Source organism: Theropithecus gelada, chromosome 16, assembly GCF_003255815.1.
Source record: "Theropithecus gelada isolate Dixy chromosome 16, Tgel_1.0, whole genome shotgun sequence".
Classification (NCBI taxonomy): domain Eukaryota; kingdom Metazoa; phylum Chordata; class Mammalia; order Primates; family Cercopithecidae; genus Theropithecus; species Theropithecus gelada.
The window spans coordinates 26,059,216-26,078,698 of NC_037684.1; the positions used below are offsets into that span (position 1 = coordinate 26,059,216).

At 58.3% G+C, this 19,483-nt stretch overlaps 1 protein-coding gene across 2 annotated transcripts; it reads right to left on the minus strand.

Annotated features, from left to right (window-relative positions):
* Positions 1-1,513: 1,513 nt before the first annotated feature.
* TBKBP1 (TBK1 binding protein 1) lies at positions 1,514-19,272 on the minus strand. 2 transcript variants are annotated; one of them, XM_025362234.1, is made up of 10 exons: positions 19,162-19,272; positions 17,024-17,282; positions 16,525-16,647; positions 16,164-16,268; positions 14,621-14,801; positions 13,891-14,066; positions 13,689-13,750; positions 5,056-5,174; positions 4,117-4,844; positions 1,514-3,069 (listed from the first exon to the last, which is right to left on the minus strand). In XM_025362234.1, exons 2-10 carry the CDS (start codon positions 17,246-17,248, stop codon positions 2,941-2,943), a joined length of 1,848 nt encoding a protein of 615 aa, XP_025218019.1. In that variant the 5' UTR covers positions 17,249-17,282; positions 19,162-19,272; the 3' UTR covers positions 1,514-2,940. The 2 variants fall into 2 exon arrangements, with proteins under 2 accessions (XP_025218019.1, XP_025218018.1); XM_025362233.1 differs by lacking the exon at positions 19,162-19,272 and having other exon boundaries at positions 17,024-18,095.
* Positions 19,273-19,483: the final 211 nt, after the last annotated feature.

The following is a 19,483-nucleotide window of genomic DNA, read 5'->3' on the forward strand; positions in this document are numbered from 1 at the left end:
TAATGAGTAGCAAGTGTCCTTCCATGATCACAGTCCTTGAGAGAGAAGGGATGAGGACTGGCAGGGCTCCCTAGCCTTTTCCCAGCTCCCCATGCCATGTCCTCTCCTTTTGGTGGCAGGGGCAGGGGGGAGGATTAGAGAATTAAAGACTGGGGCACACTAGCTTTCTCTCCTTCCCAGCATTCCCTCCCAGCCCCCAGCAACTTTCCGCCCTGCACCTGAGCCCTCTCCCAGGTTCCTAGAAATCAAGGAGACAAGCTGCCAGAACCTGCGCCCTGTGTCCCCACACTCCCCCTCACCCTGGTGACAGGAGAATGTCCGGGTTGCAGGACACTTGGGTTCCCTCCCACCTTCAGACATGCGCAAGGACCAGCGGTGGTTACCTGGGTCATCCCCCTGCCTCTGCACTCTCATTCCCAGCTATCCTTTGCACCTTTTCTCAACAGCAGGATTTCTTTTTGCCTCGTGTGTCCCTAAACCACCCTTATTCATTCATGCACGTCTCCTAAGTGCTTCCAAAGATCCAAAAGGCACCCAGGTCCAGAAACTTGGGTGCTGCCTTCCTCCATGGAGATGGAGAAATAGCAGGGGGCACTATACGGGCACCCATATGCCAAAGGTTCCAAAACCTTCTTTCCCAGGGCTATGAACCCGTGTCACATAGGGACGGCTGGTCAAACTTCTCCTGGCACTCAGGACTTGGCTGTGGGTGGAATTGAGCTTGGATGAACTCTGAGAAGGCAGCATAGCTGTTAACTGCAACAGAGAACCCAGAGTGACTGGGAAGTCTTCCCACAGGCGTCTGGTCTTTGGCATTGAATGGGAAGGCACATTTGCCCTGACTCTGGAGCCGAACCTCACACCTTCAATGAGCAATTGCCTCTGTCCTTGTTTTGTTTTTAAGTGAACTATTGACCGAAAACGGCCACATGGAAGAGAAAGGCACCCAGTTGATGAACAAGTCACTGAAGCACTTTTTGCAGACATAGGGCACAGCCCCAGCTGGGACAGAAGTCATGGGTTCATGACCCAGCTCTGACCTTCCAGGCTGTGGGACTTCTGAGGCAGCTGCTGAGCCTGGAACCCAGGCCCTCCCCTGTTCTTAGACCCATGAGGACATGGAACACGGATGTTCTTCCTCTTTGAGGCCCCAGCCTGGTTCCTGACAAGCAGAAATCATTTGATGAAGACATAACTGTTACTGATAAACCCCAAGGCTTTAGAACCTCAACTGGCCAGACCTATTGGGTGGGAAATTCAAGAGGCCTGCTCGGGACTGGGTGGCTGCTTTATATCTATCTGTTCTAATGACTGCCATGCCACAAGTCATCTGCAACCACTTACATGTCTACACCTCCAGAACCGCTCTGAATGTGGGTGCCCCATGCATCCCCTACTTGCCCAGTGTCTACCTCCCATGGTCATAGTCCCTTGAGACACACTTTCCAAGACCTCCTGCTACCAAGAGCTCTACCCGCCCCCTGCCCTGCCCCCAGCCACAGAGGGCACAGACTGAGCACAGATGGAACAGGTAAGTTTTATTTGGACTTTTAACTTGTTCAGAGAGCACAGGGGGCCCCACCTCCCCTCTCCAGGCCCCCTTCCCCATTTCCCCTCCCTGGGGATGCTCAGGGTACAAAGACATGTCCTTGGCCCCTTCCCCGCCCGACACACCCCTTCACTCCCCTGCTCTATGGAGGGGAGGGGTGCAGGGAGGTAGGGCCTGGAAGAGTTGGATAAGAGCGGGACATGCGCTGTCGGTAGCGGCCACTGCTCCCCGCCCGGAGCTGAGACCTGGGAGAGGTGCGCAGTGGAGCGGGGTGGATTCATTGTGGGGTGGCAGGCTTTCGCCGTAGAAAGCTCCCCACCTCAGCCCTGGGGACCCCCTGGCCTCCTGCTTACCCGTCCTTCTGAGGGTACAACTCTGAGGTAGATTTCACAGAGGAAATGTAGGTGGGTGGGTGGAGTGTGGGAAGGGGTTAGCTCTTTTGAAGTTGATCTCCACAGCACCCTGGGCCTGTTCTCAGGTTCTGGCCTGGGAGGCAGGGGCTGGTGACACCCACCCAGCTAACAGAGGCTGAGTCACACAAGGGCTCCAGGGCACCTGTGGTGTCAGAGGCTCCAGTGGAGGGTTGAGGGGGCATCTGCCTTCACAATCTGTGCCTCAGTGCCAGGGGTGTCAGGAGGGCATGGGTCTGGGAGGCTGGCAGACAGTCCCCTGGCCATAGGGGCATGGTGTAGGGCCTTGGCCCTCAGAGAAGACTCTTTATGCTAGATCTTCCCAGTCCTCCAGGATCCTCCTTCTCCTCTCCACCCCTCCCTATTCCCTAGAGTGGGCAGAACAGGGAAAGGAGGACAGGGCTGGCCTGTAGGGATGGCAAGAAACAAGATACCTCCCTCCCCCAATGGGGGCCCATGCCATGAGCCCTAGGCTGGCCACAGGATGGAGGAATTGGGGTCAGTGCTCAGAGCAGGCTCTGAGACCCCAAAGACAGCCTGTGGATGCTCCCCAGACAGAGCCCCATCTGAAAAAGATGGACATTTGGGGAGGGGTGCAGGAGCTCCTGGAGTCCTCTAACACCTTCCCCCCACCCCAGGCCCAAGCACTAGACACCTTCTTGGATCCAACCCTGTTTAAGAACAGAAAGGCAAAAGGAGAGGCCTGGGAGGGGTATGCCATCCCCATCCCAGCCCAAGTCCCCACCTCCCAAGCAGAAACCAGGAGCATGGGGGAAGCCTCGACTGACCTCCCAGGAAGGGCCAGAGCTGAGTGGTGCCTGGACCAGGGAAGACGGCACGCACGTTGACTCGGTAGCAAGTGGAGGTATCTGGGGGTCGCAAGGGGCAGGGACCCCCCACGAAATTCATGCAGCATTCAAAGTGAGTGTTTGGGGGTGACAGGAGAGGACAGAGAAACAGCCAGTGGGTGGGGGTGGTGCCCTAGATCTTGCTGTTCTCCAGGTGGGAGTCAATGTGTTTGATGAGGGCATCATCCGGGTACCCGACAGGGAAACCCAGCTGGCAGAGGGGGCAGCTGCGGATGTCGGAGCCCACCGTCTCCATCAGCAACTGTGGGGAGAGAAGGAAGTCACTTATGGTCCCCAGCCCCCACTCATGGTACCCACATCCCAGCCTGCCCTGTCCCAGGACCCAGGGCAGGCAGGGCTGTGGCATGCAGGAGGGGTTCAGCCACCCTTTCTTCAGCACCGTCCTCCCCCACACCAGCTCAGTGTCCACGCACTTGCCCAGGGACAGGGTCCCCAGGAGGCAGGTATGAGAGAGTCACTGCTCAGCTTGCCACAGCATCTGTGGTAAGGAGGGAAACCAAGACCCAGACATGCCCCCAGAGTGACTAAGACACAGCTCCCGGATAACTCAAAGCAATGGACAATCCTAAACAAGGTACAACCCCAAAATAATTTTCTGTCTGGCTTTGGAGTATATTTTGGTCTTTCCAGGTTGCAATGGGTGGCTTTCACATTCAGGGAACTCATTATTTCAGTGAAACGATTGAGCCCTGAGATAGGCTTCTGTCTTTCAGGACTGACAGAAAAGGGCAAGCGCTCTGAGGCCTGAAGGAGGGAGCTGGATAAACAGGCCTGTTCGTGTGTTGGCTGGTGGCCTGCTATGGTCAGTAGCCACCATCACCATAGCCAATATAATAGCAAATGCTTGAGCCAGGCACTGTGCTGACTGCTTTAGGCTCACTGCCTGCTTCTTAAGAACCCTATAAGGTAATCAGATACTATAATCATTATCCCCATTTTGCAGATGAGAATATTGAGGATCAGAAAGGATAAGTAACTTGCACAAGGTCCCACAGCTATTAAGTGCTGGTGTTCGGAATCAAAGGCAGAACTGTCACTCACTCCAAAGACCATATCCTCATCCAAGGAAATGAACGAAATCTTAATGGGGCAGGCCCCAATTTCTGGTGACAGATGACCTCGGGAAAGGGAGGTGAAGGGACCTAGACTGTGGCCCGGGGTTCAAGGAGGGTGAATAGTTTGTGTGCTGACACCCGAAAGGGGCAGGGCCCCCAACGGAGCGTGAAGCTCTGGGGTCTCAATCTCAAGGCCCGGTCCAAGGTGGGCGGAACGCGGGCGCCCCACTCACGTTGATGGACGGCCAGGACTGCGCGTGCTCGGCGTGGGCGTAGGCGGTGGCGGCTGGCGACTCCGGGATGGGGAAGCCCGCGCAGAAGGAGGCGCAGCGGATAGTGCCCACCTCCGGGCTGGGCGGGCTGGTGGGCACAACCCACTCGTCCTCCTCCGACGGCTGCTTCTCGAAGCGCAGCCGGATGCCCTCGAAGGCGCGCCGCGGGCTGAGGGGCCTGCCGGGGCCGTAGAGCTCGCTGCCGTAGGCCCGGGGCTTGGGGAGCGTGGCCGCCTCGGCCTGCAGCCAGGGCGGGGAGGCGCCCATGTAGGCCGCGCCCTCCGCCAGCTCTGAGTAGCTGCGGCGGCCCTGGAAGCCGGCCTTCACGTGGTGGCTGGGCGGCTTGGCGTAGGCGCGCTCGGCCAGCGTCCTCTCGCCCGGCGGGGGCGGCGGCGGCGGCCTGGGCTGCGGGGCCGGGCAGCTGGGGGGCACCGGGGAACGGCGCTGCGGGCTGGGGGACTGGCACGGCGGCGGCACCGGCGAGCGGCGCTGCGGGACGGGCGACGGGCAGGAGGGCGAGGCCGGAGAGCGGCGCTGCTGCGGCGAGGGGCACGGGGGCACGGGAGAGCGGCGCTGGGGGACGGGGGACTGGCACGGGGGGCAAGGGGGAGCCGCTCGGGCAGGCGGGGAGGGGGAGGGGCACTGGGGGGCCGGCGAGTGGCGCTGTGACAGTGGCGAGTGCCTCTGGCCTGGAAAAGAAACCGGGACGGGGTCGGGGGACAAAAGTGCAGAGAGAAGACCTCAGAACTGGAGCGCCAGGGGCTTGCCCGGACCCATGCCCACCAACTCCAGGCCACAGGAAAGGAAATAAAGGGTGGTTCCCAGGACCAAGATGGTTGCCATGGCTACCGGCTCCTTCCCGGGTCCCGCCGCAGCCTCCCCTGCCCTGCCCCATCTCACCGCCACTCCGGGCCTGCTCCTGCAACAGAGTCCTCAAGATTTTCCCCTGTAGGGAACTCAACTCCCGAAGCCGGCCCAGCTCCTCTGTCAGCTCGGTGTAGGCCAGCGCCAAATTCACCCTGAAGTCAGAGGGCAGTGGGGAAGACAAGAAGGGCAATGAGTCTACCGTCCCAGCTGTGGAGGAAGAACTGGCTCTGCCCCAGCATCTGGCCCCACCATGCTCCCTCCCACCCGCAGGGTGCTCCTACCCCAACTGCGGAAATCCTCCCTACCTTTAAGGTCCAGCTCAAAAGCCACCTCTTCCAGGGAGCATGCTGAGACCCATTCCCTGGGCTAGGGCAGTGGTTCCCAGCCTAAGTGCAGGGACAGGGAACAGAGATTCCAAATCCCTGAATCCCTGCGTGCATCAGGCACTGTCCGTGGCCTGAACACAGCTCATACAGGTATGTGTGAATGTTTTTCTAATCTGTGCAAAAGCTGTGATGATGAATTGAAGCATGGATTCATTAAAAAGCTGTACTGAATTTATAGTAGCTTCTGTCACTGTGAATTTTCTCAAGCAGTGCATACTAAAAGTGTTGTAAGTATAATCTGTGTACTGGGAGTGGGATCCATGAAGAGTCCTCACCTTTGAAAAGGTTGGGGACCCTGCTGCATAGAATAGCTCATTCCATAAGTGAAGATGGTTTCCTGGCTGGTGGAGGTGCTAACTGATAAACTTAACCACAAGCCAACCCAATTCCATGTCCACTGCACCTGGCTCCACCTCAAAGCTGCCTCTGGGCTCTTTTCAGCCTTGCCCCTCCCAGGACCTCCTTGCTGTACAACTCCACCAAGGCCTTAACACTGAGATCTTTGTGAACAGTTGCTGTACACTGCACACTTGCAGGGAGTGCCAGTCACACCGGGCACTTCTCAAAGGCTGCCTTGTTCTAGAACTTTATGGGGAGTTCCTTGATGGTGAGGATTATGTCATTGTATTTATATTCCCAGCACCTTGTCCAGGGCGTGGAAACCAGCAGATGTTCAGTAAGTGGATAAGGCATTTGAGCCTCTCCCTCCATTTTTCTTTCTCCCTCCCTTTCTTCCTCCCTGCTTCCTGTTCAGGCATCTTGGGCACCCACCCTCATGGAGCTGGAACAGACTTGGCAAGGAACCTCACCCACTTCCTTTTCCCCTCCTTTCTAGGTCATTTGCAACCCAGAACCATGGAAGGTCATCACTCCACTGCTCTCTGCCTTCTCCCCCTGTGGCCTGCGAGGTCCCAGGAGCCCTCCCTGACCTTATGGGAGGCTCTGCCATGCCCTTGGGCCCTGCCTTCATCACTGTTCTGAGTGTGGACAGAGCTTTGAATCTCCCTGAAGGCAGAGATTTGGGTTTCTTTGGCTCTCCCCACCTCCAACTCCAGAAGGGACTCAGGAACTTAGTGGAAGCTGGAGCTGGGAGAAAATACCAGGTGTCACTCCACACAGATCTCCTCTCAGGGGAGGTCTTGTCCCAGGACAGAGACGTCAAGGGGGCCCAAGTTCTAAAGCCTGGAGGGCCCTATCCCCATCCCATAGTGATGGACATGTGGATGGGAGAGTGTGAAGACAGCTGTGAGGCCAGGCTGATGAATGAGGAAAGGGGTGAATGAGCATAGGGGTGTGTGTGTGTGTGTGTGTTTGTGTGTGTGTGTGTGTGTGTGTGTCTAACCCTAAAGGAGAGGAGGGGAAGTCGTGAGGTTAGGGCTTCAGAGGGCAGGAAAAGAGAAGTGGAGAGGGCAGATGACTAGGCTCCCTGCTCCGCTCACTGGCTCTCTCTTACTAATCCTGGGGCCGAAACTGCCCCTCCCACAAGACTATTTTTAACCCATTTGGGCCAAAGCCAAATTACTGCAAATGGGCCAGGTCTCTGGGAGACAGCCCTCTTCTTAGGGAGGGAGAGTCCTTGCCACCCATCTGATGGTGAGCAGGGCTGGGCAGGCAGAGAGTCCTAGAAGCTGCTGGGGAGACCCTGCGGCCTCCATCCCATCACATCTCAGCCCTTGTTTTTGTTAAATGTGTCCTGTGCCCCCTCACCCTCAGCTCATGGGTCTGTGGGAAGAAACGGCGTCTCCCCGATCAGACTGGGAAGTCCAGGTGTGTCCCACATCAAATTGGGGACTCCCTAAGGGAAGGCTCCCCCTCCAGACCGAGGACATCTGTGGGCAGGAGCTCTGTGTCCCCCATCAGACTGGGGGCTTTCGGAGGGCAGGATCATGCTATCTCCTTGACAGCAGGGGCAGGAGAGGGCTCTGGGCAGGGCACAGACAGTGTGTGGTCCTCTATACACACAGACAAAGCTTCTCTCCCCATCCACTTTCACTGCTGTATCTCAGGCGACAGATACAGGTCGTTGTCTTCACACCCCTCCTCAGAAATCTCACCTGCCACACTCAGTTCCCAGGCCCCTGTCACTCCCCTGCTTACCTCCCTCCCCTTGTCAGGAGCTACTCCAGTTTCTACCACCCAGCCCCTGGCATCCTTCTCACAGTGAAACAGACAGGGTGGCCAAAAATGGAAGGAAGAAGCCCCTGGCCCAGAATGCCCAGCCCCTCTCCCAGCTCTGCCCCCTGGGGCCTGAGGCAGGGGGGTTCTGTCCACTGAGAACTTCAGGCAACCCTCACAAAGACTGCTAAGTCCCATGCAAGGTGATTGACCTGACCTCCTCCTGATGCCCCATGGCCTTTTGGGACCTCCCCCTTCATTGAGTGTCTCTCTCCATCTCAAGATGCACAGGCCTGGGCCGCTGAAGATGCTAACGACCTGAATGACTCACTGAAAACACTGCCAATTCAGTGGAAAAAAAAATCTCAACTTCACAACACAACCAAGAGTTGCACACGTGCACCGAAATACACATTCCATTTCCTGGCTTCCTGGCCCACACCTGAGCGCTTTTTTCACCATCATGACTCTTTGGGAAGAATGGGTCAGGTAAATGGCAGCAGATGGCTGCATCTGGATGCTGCTTTATTGCTTACATGATAGGAATAAGTTCTGAGTCTTTCAGAACCTAGGAGGCACCCAGAGAGAAAAGAATCAGATGATCTGTATGAGTGCTCACCCCAGGCCAGGCACTCTGCTGAAAACTTTATTCATCTCCACAACAACCCTACGACATTGCGACTGTTACCTTCATTTTAGGGATGAGAAAACTGAGGCTTACAGAGGTTAAGTTACTTGACCAAAATCACAAAGCCTACTAGTAATGGAGTTGCTGGGATGGGAGCTCTGTCCCCTAGACTCCAAAGTCCAGGCTACTGACCATTATGCTATACTGTCCCCCAAAGAATCGGGAAGCAGGGGAGAGGAAAGGCAAGGCAGCAGCAGAAGGGAAAGACAAAGAGGAGGCGGGGGCTGGGGACATTGGCAGTGGCCTGGAAGCCCTGAGAATCACCACCCCTTCCTTGGGGGTGATAGGCACATGTGGAAATGGAAGATCAGAGCAATTAAGAGGCTGGCTCAAGGTCACAGAGTGGCAGTGGCACACAGCAGATTCAAACGCAGGTTCTTGGCACCTCAAGCTGGCAACTTCGGAGGTGCCAGAGAGCAAATGGCAGAGCTGGCATGAAGGAGGGACCCTGGGCTGCGAATATTCCATCCTTCACATCCTTTCATTCAGTCTTTCCACGAATAATTCACGGATCTCACACACTTTTCCAGAAACGATAATCATCATTGTACTGTTAAAGCAACTGAGATCAGTAAGGTCTGTGACCTAAGCGACCTCCTCTGTAAAAGGCCTCTTTCTGCCCAAACCAGCTGCAAGACACTTGAGATCTCGCATGCTCCGTGCTGCCCTGGAGCCAGGTGAGGATGCCTCAGGGTCAGAATTCAGGTTAGTGCGGTGTCACGGTGTCACGGCATTAGAGCTGGGGACGGCCTTGAGGACAGGATTAAAGGAGCCAGCGTCAGACTAGGAGTGGGGTTGATGTAGCACGTGGCCAAAATTATGGACAGAGTTGAGGATCAGGATCAGGAATAGGGTTAGAGTCAGGGATGGGAGCAGTAAAAGGGTTAGGATTAGGGTTAGGTTTAGAGCTGTTCATCTGGTCAGCATCATTGTCTGATACAGAATTGGGAGGAAAACAGAAATCCAACCTTCCTGGGCCCTTCCATCCTTGCTTGAAGCTGCCCCCCGCTGCCCCAGCCACCTCACCCCTGTGGGTGAATTTAGGGACCAAACTTTCCACCACCCACAGGCACACCCAGCATCAGTCTTCCCGCCCGACCCTCGGGGAGGGGACCACAGGCACCGGGCCGTGGAGCGGACTTGAGGTTGCGGGCCGGTGGGGAGGAGGAAGTTGCTTTGCAACAACCCAGTGCTCCACCACTTCCTTTCGGGCGCCTTGAGCCCCTTCACTCTCCTCGACCAGCTATGACTGGTGGGTTCCCCAAAGCCTGGCTCTTCGTGGCAGCCCCTGCCACCAATCCACCAGAGCTCCCGGGTCTAGAAAGCCGTCCCAGATGCAGCTGATTGGAGCAGCTCAGGGCTAGGCCTGGAAACCAGAGTTCACATAGGCGGGGTGCCCAGAGATCCCAGTTGGCCTAGGACTGTCCCGGTTCACACTAGTTGCCCCAGCATAATTATTAATAGTGCCCCCTTTCAGTTTCAAAAGTGATCCAGTCTGGTCAACAAATCACACAGTCGTCCCTCATATAAGGGCCTTCTACCTGAAGAAGAACCTGAACCAGAAACACACCACCGAGGCGCCATCACCCCATCTGCTCAGGACCCACTTGGCATCTGCACTGAACTTCTTACTGAACTTCTCAGATTACTTCACTTCTCTGCACCTCAGTTTGCTCATCTGTAAAAGGGGGATGATACCTACATCGCGTTTGTGAGAATGAAATGAGATTTTGTAGGTAAATTGCTCACATAGTGTCTGGCATGGACAAAAAAAGTTCAGGGGAGTGCCTAGGAGACAAGTGGAGAAAGGGGGATACTTGCTTTGAGACTTTTCTTGGAGACACCAGCCTAGTGGCTTCAGTTTAAGGAGGGAAGATGGGCGTTTCCCATCGAGGAAGAGGGCGCGGGCACGAGCTGCCCCCGACCCTGCTGGCAGGCAAAGCACCAAGGACTAGGGCTGAAAGCCCACACATCCCTCAGACTCGCCTAGAGCCCTTCACCAGGCTCTGGGAGCCCCCGAGGCTGCAAGTGCTCAGGGGTTAACTCCGGTGAGTGCAGCGAGGGTGCCCTGGCCGAAGGAGACTTGAAAGAAAGGAAGTAGGGAGGGTGAGAAGCGTGAAGGGGGAGGCCCTGGGCCTGCTGGTTCTGGGGCATGAGGCTACGCTCAGGGTATGCGGGGGTCTCCGACTTCCGTCCTGACCCACCCCACGCTGCCCTTGACCTCCGTGCAGAGTTTCCATCCTCTCTCTCGAGTTCACACTTCTTCCCACCACTAACCGCAGCCCACGCAGAGGCTTGTGGGTGGAGAGAGGGGTAGGGGGGAGGTGGTGCGGAAAAGGGCCCGGGCTGCAGCGCTGAGCCCCCAGCGTTGGGAAGAAAGAAAGGCCTACAGTTTTTCCCTCATCGCCCATACTGAGTCCCCATCTTCTCCTAGATGGACCCTGCACAGATGAGCCCACCCTTACTGGGTCCTCATTCCCCTCACAGACCCCGTGTCCCCTCAGAGCCCTTATCCCCCTCAAGGAGTCCCCTCCTAATTTCCCCTCCCCCTCAGCATGGCCACAGCCTCATAAAGGCCCCACTCTGGAACCCCAGACTGGGGAGCTGGGCCCAGAGAGAAAGGGGCTGTGGGTGCTGCACCTCCCACCTGGGCTGCGACCCCCCCAAGGGGTCTTCACCTCCCTGTGTATCCTCAGGAGCAGGGTGGGCTCTGCTCCCACTGCCTCCCTCATCACTGCCTTTGGCCTCTGCGTGACCCCCAGTGGCTCTTCCTCTGGGGCAATTTGTCTCCCTGGGCTCTGTCCCCAGGAGCTAGGTTAACCAAACCATGGGTTTCCCAGGGGGTCAGACCTGGAGGGGAGTAGTCTGGCTCAGTCTGATCTGGGTGTCTGTTTGCATGGGAACGTTAACGGCCAAAACTTGTGGGCCAGGGGCTGGGAAGGAAGGGACTGGGAAACCCTAGGGCTGGGGCTAGGACCCAGGGAAGGGAATCAATAGAGATGGGGATGGGGGCAGTTAACCTTGAGGACTCCCGCAATAAAACTGGCTGCCCTGGAGGTGTCTAGACCAAGACAGGGGGGCATACATACATACAGAATTCACCATACAGAAGACTCCCGCCTAAGAGTGGGCTGAACTCAGGAATTGTGTGTCCCCCTCCTCAGCCTTCACATCCTGGTCCTCCTCACCCCAGTCACACCACCAACCTGGGTCATCCAGCCTCGACACTCACTCCACTCCCGGAAAAGCCTACTTGTAAAATTCCGACCAGCCTGGAAAGTCAGGTGGAAACAGAAGGAAGAGGGGCGCTAGTGGGGGAAGAAATGCTGAAAGCAAGTGACTGAGGCTTCCTTGGGTGGGAGGACAGGGGAGGGAGCACTCGGGAAGCAGCCTATTACCAAAAGGAGCTGAGTTTATAAGAAAATAAAACTACCGGGGGAGTGAGGACTTCCTCTGAGAATTAACGCTTGCCAAACTAGGGCTGTCCAGAGATGCTCGCTCGGCCTGAAAGGAAGCGTGTGGCTGGGCAGCAGGGCCTGGCTGGCTCCAGATGCAGAGATCTGGGAGGCTGGAGGCAGAGCGGAATCAGAGGGAAGGAGGGGAGGAGCCAGGAGGTGGCCTCTGGTAAGCCTGTGGGGCCAGTCCCCAAGCAGAGCCCAGCTCCCTCCAGCCAAAGGGCCTGAGAAGGGCAGCGCCTTGGGAGAGAGAGAGGGAAGGGGCTGCTCTTGTTAGAATGGGCAGCGTGGATGGTACGGCCTCCTAGTCCCTTATGGGGTGGGCTTCCTTTCACTTATAAAATACAACCTTGGCCCCTGGGAGCCACTGCCTCTTCTCTGCCTCTACCCACCGCCTCTCCTATCTCCCAGCATTGACTGGCCCCTGAGCCTGTGGAATCCAGAGAGGTAGAGTCCAAGTCAGTAAAGAAAGGTCCCTGGGATTCAAAGCCTGAGAAGCCAGACTCCAGCCCCACCAAAATGTCCTCCCTTAGAGTTCTACCAATTCAGGGAGATTCACTGTTGGTTTGATAAGAGGGGACTGGGTTCAGTGACCCACAAAGGGCCCTACAGCATGACTTCTGGGACAAGCTAGGATTGGAGAATGTGTGTGTGTGTGTGTGTGTGTGTGTGTGTGTGTGTTCCAGGTCTGGGCACATGGGCTATGATGGGCCCCAAGCCCCAGCCACAAGCTAGGGTGGACCCTCTCCACAAAGGCCTAGCCGAGGGGTCCCACCCACCAGTCCCACAAACTGCGTTCTCACCACCTCCCCAGCTATCACAGCTCCACCCAAGCCCTCACCCTAAGGTGGGGAGGTAGGCGAGGGGTATCCCCAGTTGGCCAGAGGCTGGGAGGAAGATGAGGAAGAAGCCTGCTGGGCAGGAGACCTCTGGAGCCCTGGAGCTGGGTATGCTGTGCGTTGGGGGGTTGGTTCCTGCCCCTCTCTGGGCCTCAGTCTTCTCCTCCAATTAGAGTAGGGAGTCTGTGCCACACAGCTCATCTTAGGGGAGAGGACTTAGGCGGAAAGAGGTTTGAGCTCTGTTTCTCAGAAAGTGGGAGAGGGTGAGTTCAGTGCGGATGTGGAAGGCACCAGGTTCCACTGTTGCCGGGTGGCTGCTCACTCCTCCCTTGCTGCCCAGTGCCCCCCTGGAGGCCCCAACACTGGGTCCCCCACCAACACAGCTCCCTTGCCACTCTCTGCTGCCCCCTTCTTGGTAGGATTCCAAGGGAGCACCTCAGCAGAGCAGATTCTAACTCCCCACCCCGTGGCTGTGTGAACCCAAGGAAGCCTCTCCTGTCTCTAAGCCTCAGGCTTCTCTCTCCTGAGATCAGCAGACAAGGCCTAACAAATCCCGAGAAACACCACCTCCCTCTTCCTCACTACGGAGGGGAGGGTGAACCCAACTCACTGGGCCTTGTCACTGCAATAGAAAATGGGGCCCTACGGAGGCCCAAAAGCTCAGCAGGGGATGTTACGCTGGACACAGCGACAAAGCAGCCGAGTGTCACTTAGCCCCAGCATCTCCAGAAGATACAGGCTTGGGCCCCAGAGGAAAGCAAAGGGAATGTCCCAGATCCCACTCAAGAACCACACCTCCTGGGAGTCGAGAACAGCCTGACCAACATGGAGAAACCCCATTTTCTACTAAAAATAAAATTAAAAAAATTAGTTGGGCGTGGTGGTGTATGCCTGTAATCCCAGCTACTCGGGAGGCTGAGGCAGGAGAGTTGCTTGAACCCGGGAAGCAGAGGTTGCGGCAAGCCAAGATCACACCACTGCACTCCAGCTTGGGCAACAAGAGCAAAACTCTGTCTCCAAAAAAAAAAAAAAAAAGAACCCCACCTCCTTCCTATGAAGGATGCACACAGAGCAACAGCAGCCCAGACACTACATCCCTGAGGGCTGGGTGGGGAGGTCTCCCAAACATCACGGAGGGACGAAAGGCAAACCTAGGGGGCCCAGGGTTACCACTGTGACTTACTGATCGTCCCCAACTCTTTTCACCCATGCCATGTCCCGCTCCGACTGGTTGGAGGCCAGATCCTAAGGAAGAAGATGGAGAGGTCAGAGCCCAAGCTCACCCCTGCCAGGGCCCTTCTCTACCGTTCCCTGGGCCAGTCTGCACACAGTGGGGAAGGTCCAGCCCTGGACCTCCAGAAGCTATTCCAGGTCCCTGCATTTACCTGGGCCCGGGTCTCCTGCAGCTGCTTCAGCTCCCCCTGCAGCCGCTCACACTCTGCCTGGAGCTGCTCCTCCCGGAGCTGAGCCCCCCGGGCCTCTCCCTGCGCTGCCTCCAAAGCCTCTTCTAGCCGCCGCCGCTCCAGGTCACTCACACTGGGTGTGGGGCCCGGCCAGCCTGCTGTCGGTGGACAGGACAACGTCAGGTGGGCTCAGCTGCCTCCTCCAGCTCCCAGAGCCACACAGAGTGAAACAGGGGAGGATGCAGCATGGAGGATTCAAGAGAGAAGCCAGGACAGCTAGCCAAGGAGGGATGACCGCGACAAGGGCAGCGAGGAAAGATGGGCTGAGCCGCATTTCTAATCTTCCTGGAGGCCAGGAAAAAAATAAGATGGGCTCTTGAAGGCTTTACTGGCCAGACTCAAGTCTAGAGCTTCTGCAGGGGCCTCTCCTAGTCACAGCCAGAGAAGGGGCAGGGGGACTCTGGGTGGGGGTGCCCTCTGCTGGCAGGCGCAGGAATTGCAACGAGGTGGTCGGAATGCCCGAGTTAGAAGGGGAGAAATTAGGGTAACAGTGCGGTGAGGTGAGGGGACAGCAGGTAAGGGAGGATGGGGTGATTATGGAGAAATAGATTATATTACAAATGGGATGGTAAGTAAGCGGGAGGTGTCTAGGAATGCTGAAATGGGGGTTGGGGACTAGGAGGTGAGTAAGTTGGGGTCACTGAGATCTCACCATGACTCAAGCCAGATCCCCCTCTCAGTGCCAGGTAGTGCAGGTCCAAATCAGCGCAGGGCGGCGCCGGGGCTGGCGGCGGGCTCAGGTTAGAGAAGGCTGCATCTCGGAGGCCTTGCTGTTGCCGCAGCTGCTGCTCCAAACCACAGATCTGGCGCAGGTGCGTCTCCACCAGGGCCCTCTGGAGAGAGAGACAGAGGTGAGGGTCTGTACAGGCCCAGGACTTCCCCATGTCTGGAGAGTCATCACCCCAAACTACAGCAGAGGCCCCAGATCACATGTTCCAAGCCCACTCTCCAAGTGGCCGTGAGTGCGAAGTCTCGTCTCAGCCACCTCAATGCAGCTGTTGAGGGCTGTTGCCCCTGGCTAGGTCAAGTTAATGCCCCTGCTCTGTCATTAACACACAGGGACACTTAAAAGAACACTCAGCCCTCCTGTTTGGAGGCCAGTCCCCCTCAGAAGCATCAGAACTTCCATTTGCATACGTGACAAGAGCTTCCGGGCTTCACACACCTGTTCCATAAAATGGGGATAACAGTCCCATACTCATCTCTTAGGGTTGTTTTGAGATTTAAAATGAGCTAGTGTATGCCAGGTGAAAAGAACAGTGCCTGGCACACCCTGAGTGCCACATAAATATCTGTGATTATGAAGGCAAAGCATCTATATATGAATGCCCCATCACCCTCACTACAGCCTGGTGAGGGTGTTAATATTTGCCCCACTTTTCAGAGGAGGGATAGAGGCTAAGTGACTTAACTGAGGTCATGGCTTGGGGTTGGCTGAGACCATGTCTCCTGATTTTTTTTTTTTTTTTTTGGAGACAGGGTCTGGCTCTGTCACCCTGGCTGGAGGGCAGTGGCTCGATCTTGGCTCACCAAAGCTTCCACCTCCTGGGCTAAAGTGATTCTCCCACCTCAGCTCCCTGAGTAGCTGGGACCACAAGCGTGCACCACCACGCCTGGCTAACTTCTTTTTTGTATTTTTTGTAGAGATAGGGTTTTGCTATGTTGCCCAGGCTGGTCTCAAACTCCCTGACCTCTCAAAGTGCTGAGATTAGAGCCATGAGCCACCATGCCTGGCCTGTCTCTTGATTTTGACCTGCTCATCAGCACAGCCACACCCTGACTCAGAAGCACACCCAAGCACAGGCCCATTCTAGCAGTCACACACTCCTGGTCACCTCTGCCCTCACCCTCACAGCCTCCCGGGGCAGTGCTCACGGGCACAGGGTCACCCCAGCGTGACAGCCAGGCATACACACAGAGACAGAGGTTCTCACAGGGCCACTGCATGGCCAGGATGCACACAGTCACTGCAACATGGATAGCACATGCAGTCTCCCTCACAAGGGCAAACGGGCGGGCACTCACAGATATACATGAACACAAGCAGGGCACATACAAGTGGTGTGTGACACATGGGATTGCATACTGTCACAGGCTGGAATCCTCACACACAGAACTAAATGCACACATGCACACACACAACCAGCACAATCCAACGCGACATCTTCAAGCACCCCTGGCTCCCCAGGCCTCACCATCTCCCCAAGCTCCGTCTCCAAGTCGCTCTTCTCCACACAGAGTTTCTCATAGGCCTGGATCATCTCTCCAAGCTGTTCTTCCTGCTCCTTGTTCTTCTGTAACTGGATGAGGCCCAGAGGGCCCCACCACAGGGTCAGTCCCACACTGGACTTGGGGCTGGGAAGCTCACTGCACCTCCCCACCCCCACTCCCAGCACCCTACGGAGGTGCAGGAGCAGCTGCAGCTGGTCTTAGGGAGGACCTGGACATCTCTAATCAAAGGGGCAGAGGCCAGATCCTGGGGGGTGTGGAGGGAAGGGTATCAGAAACAGACTGGAGCAAGATGCTCAGGGGGTGCGCCCAGCCTGGGAGGCTCACCTCGTGCTGGAACTGGTTGAGCCGTTGCTGCAGGCTGACCTTCTCCACCTCCAGCAGGGAGCCATCCTTGATTTCATACAGAGAAAAGCCATGCTCCTCTCCAAAGTCACTGATCAGTGGGTACTGCGGGTGGGGTAGGGCTTCAGGAGAGCGGGTTCCCGGATGCCCAGCCCAGGCCTCAGCCTGGCTGTGCCCCCAACCCCACAACCTGCCTCAGACCCTTGACCCTCCTTCTCCTTGGCTAGTGGGATCCCAATTCCCATGGGCCTGCAGCCATCTCCCACCCACCAGATCTGTTTTAGATCCCAGATCCAGCCCTTCCAAAGCCGACAGGAGACAGTCGGCATCCAGAACAGCCACATCTCTCATGGGAGACCCTCAAGTTCCCAAGAGTCTGCACAGTGACCCCTCTTTTGAATCCCTGGTATCTGCCAGATTCTCAGTACCCCTCCCCACCCCACACACACTGTCAGGCGCACCCTCCTCTCCAAGGTCTGACCTTGATCTCGTAGACTTTGAGGCGGCGTCGGAGGGTGGCGTTCTCCCTCTCCAGGCCCCCCAGCCGTTCCTTGATGTCTCCGTAAGCCGTGATGAGGGCAAAGTGGGAGGCAGAGCACATGTCGTCCCCAAGCGAGGGGTCTCCGGGACCGTCTAGCCACACTTCACTGGGCCCCAGGGCCTCCTGCGTCAGTATGCTGATGTCGTCCTCGAACATGGACTCCATGGCGAGGGCCGGGCCACGGCCCACACAGGGCCTCCTGGGAGAGCAGGAGCAACCGTGGACGGGGCCGTCTGTCTAGGGTTTGTCCCTGGTACCCCTCTCCCTGGCTCTGCACGCCCTGGGGCCGGCTGAAATGCAACTCAAAAGCTTCCTGCCCCAAGCTCAGCGGGGACTCCCATGGCCCATTCCCAGACTCCTCAGCCCCATCCTCTCTGCCGCCTTGGAGAAAACGGACTGGAACCAGGTGAAGACCCCACTGCCAGGGTGTTGACAAGTAGGGACAAGTAAACCAGGCCGGCAGCAGGGACAGGCTCCTGCCAGAACCCAGGGAGACCTGTGGATGGGAGAGGGCTGCCTTCCCAGCCGGGCCGGGCCCTGTCCTTAGCGCTTCTCCACCCCAGGCCTTACTTCCCCAAATACCTCGCCGCCAAGCTCCTTAGCCTGGGCCTCTGGCACCCCAGCTCCTCCCCAAGGAAGGTCCAGAGCTGCGCGAGGGTCGGCCCCTCCACAGTCGGCACGCCCTCGGCTGCACCCCCGCCCAACTTCCCCACTTCCTCCCGCAGGATCCCAGAGTTCAGGAAAAGGAAGCGCCTCCCCCGGGCGCTCCGGGGTTGTGGCAGCCGTCCAGGACCCCTTGGCCCCTGACCTGGGACCCACAGGAAGTCCTTGGCTGAGTGTCACGGGGCGCAAACTGGGGAAGGGGGCCCAGGTGGAGGGGGACGCGAACGAATTCCCAAGGCCGTCTCAGGGTGCCTGCGCGCCGGGAAATGGGGAACCCTACGAGGGGGCAGGAATGACTCAGGCTCCCGAAAGCAGGAGTAGGCAGTGAGGGGGTGCGTGTGTACTTCTCGCGGGCCTGGTTATGAATGTGTGTCTGGGGTTGGCGTGTGGGGGGGGTGTGCGTCTGTGAATGAGTGTAGGTGTGTCAGTCAATGAGTGCCTTCAGGGTCGCAGGGGCGTCGGGACGGAGTGGGGCAGCGGTCGGGAGGCTGGTGTGTGTGCACGCGTGCGTGAGCGCGTGGGCAGGGTGGCACGTTGGGGCCGCATGTCACGTGAGACGCGAGGGGACTGTCCGAGGTGTGTGCGCGCGCTGAAGCGTGTGTGCGCCCCGGAGAGGGGGCTTGGCGGGGAGCTGTGAGTTCAGACAGCGGGGCCCCCAGATCCGGCTGCAGGAGCTTGGGATACAAAGGGCTCCGGCGCAAGCTCCAATTCAATCCCCCGCCATCCCCCGCCACCCACAGGCCCATCTAAGTGCCAGGGAAACGCGAGTGACTGGGTCTGAGTAAGGAGTGTGTGCGCGCGTTTGTAAGGCCGGCCCCACCTTTAACCCTCTACTTCCCACGCCATCCCCTCCCCCCAGCTCCGCGCGCCAGCGCTCACACCCCCAGACCCCTGCCCGCCCCGCTGCGCCCACACCCCTAGCGGGGCTCTGTCCCCGAGGCCGCCCCACAAATGCCTCTTTCCTCCGCATTCCTCTCTGGGCCCAGCGCCCGGATGAGCGCAATGGAAGGGGGCTGGGGAAGGGGTGCGTGCCTCGGTCGGCCCGGGCCCCTCCTGCGGCTCCTTTAAGAGCCGCCCTTTAAACCCCTTTCGCTCGGCCGACAGAAATTGTCGCCCCTCCCCTCTCGGGGACCGAGACCACTCAGCCCCCTTCCCCACAGCCGGCCGGGCCCGGGGCCCCCGGACACCCTCTCGGGGCCGGGGAAGGGGCTCCGGGGGTGGAGCGGCCTGAGAAGCGGCGGCGGAGGGGGACGCGAGGGGATGCGGCCGGCCGACGCCGGACCCCTTCCCTCCCAGCCATCCCGTGCGGCTGCCAGCCGCTCTCCCGCCGCCTCCTCCTGCCCACCCCGCGACCCCCGAGGCCCGACCCGGGCGCCGCTCCCCTCCCCCCGCCCTAGCCCCAGCCGGGGACTCACAGCTGCCGGTTCCTGCTTGTAATCGCAGCTTACCCCCTCCGCCTGCTCCCTCCCCAAACGGGCACCAGTGCCCCCACCCCCCTGGCACCGCGCTCTGCTCCTCGCCCTGTCGCCGCCGCCGGGTCTCTCCCCACCCCCCACCCCTCCCCCCAACCCCCTCCCTCCCGCCCGCCCCGCTCCTCCTCCGCCGCCGCCGCCGCCGCCTCCGCCTCCTCCTCCCCGGCTGCTCCGGGTTTCTCCAGCTGGGAAGGCGCCCTGGACCCCGCCGCTGCCACCACCACGTGGTGACGGGCGGCGGCCCCCACGGTGCGGCCCCTCCTGG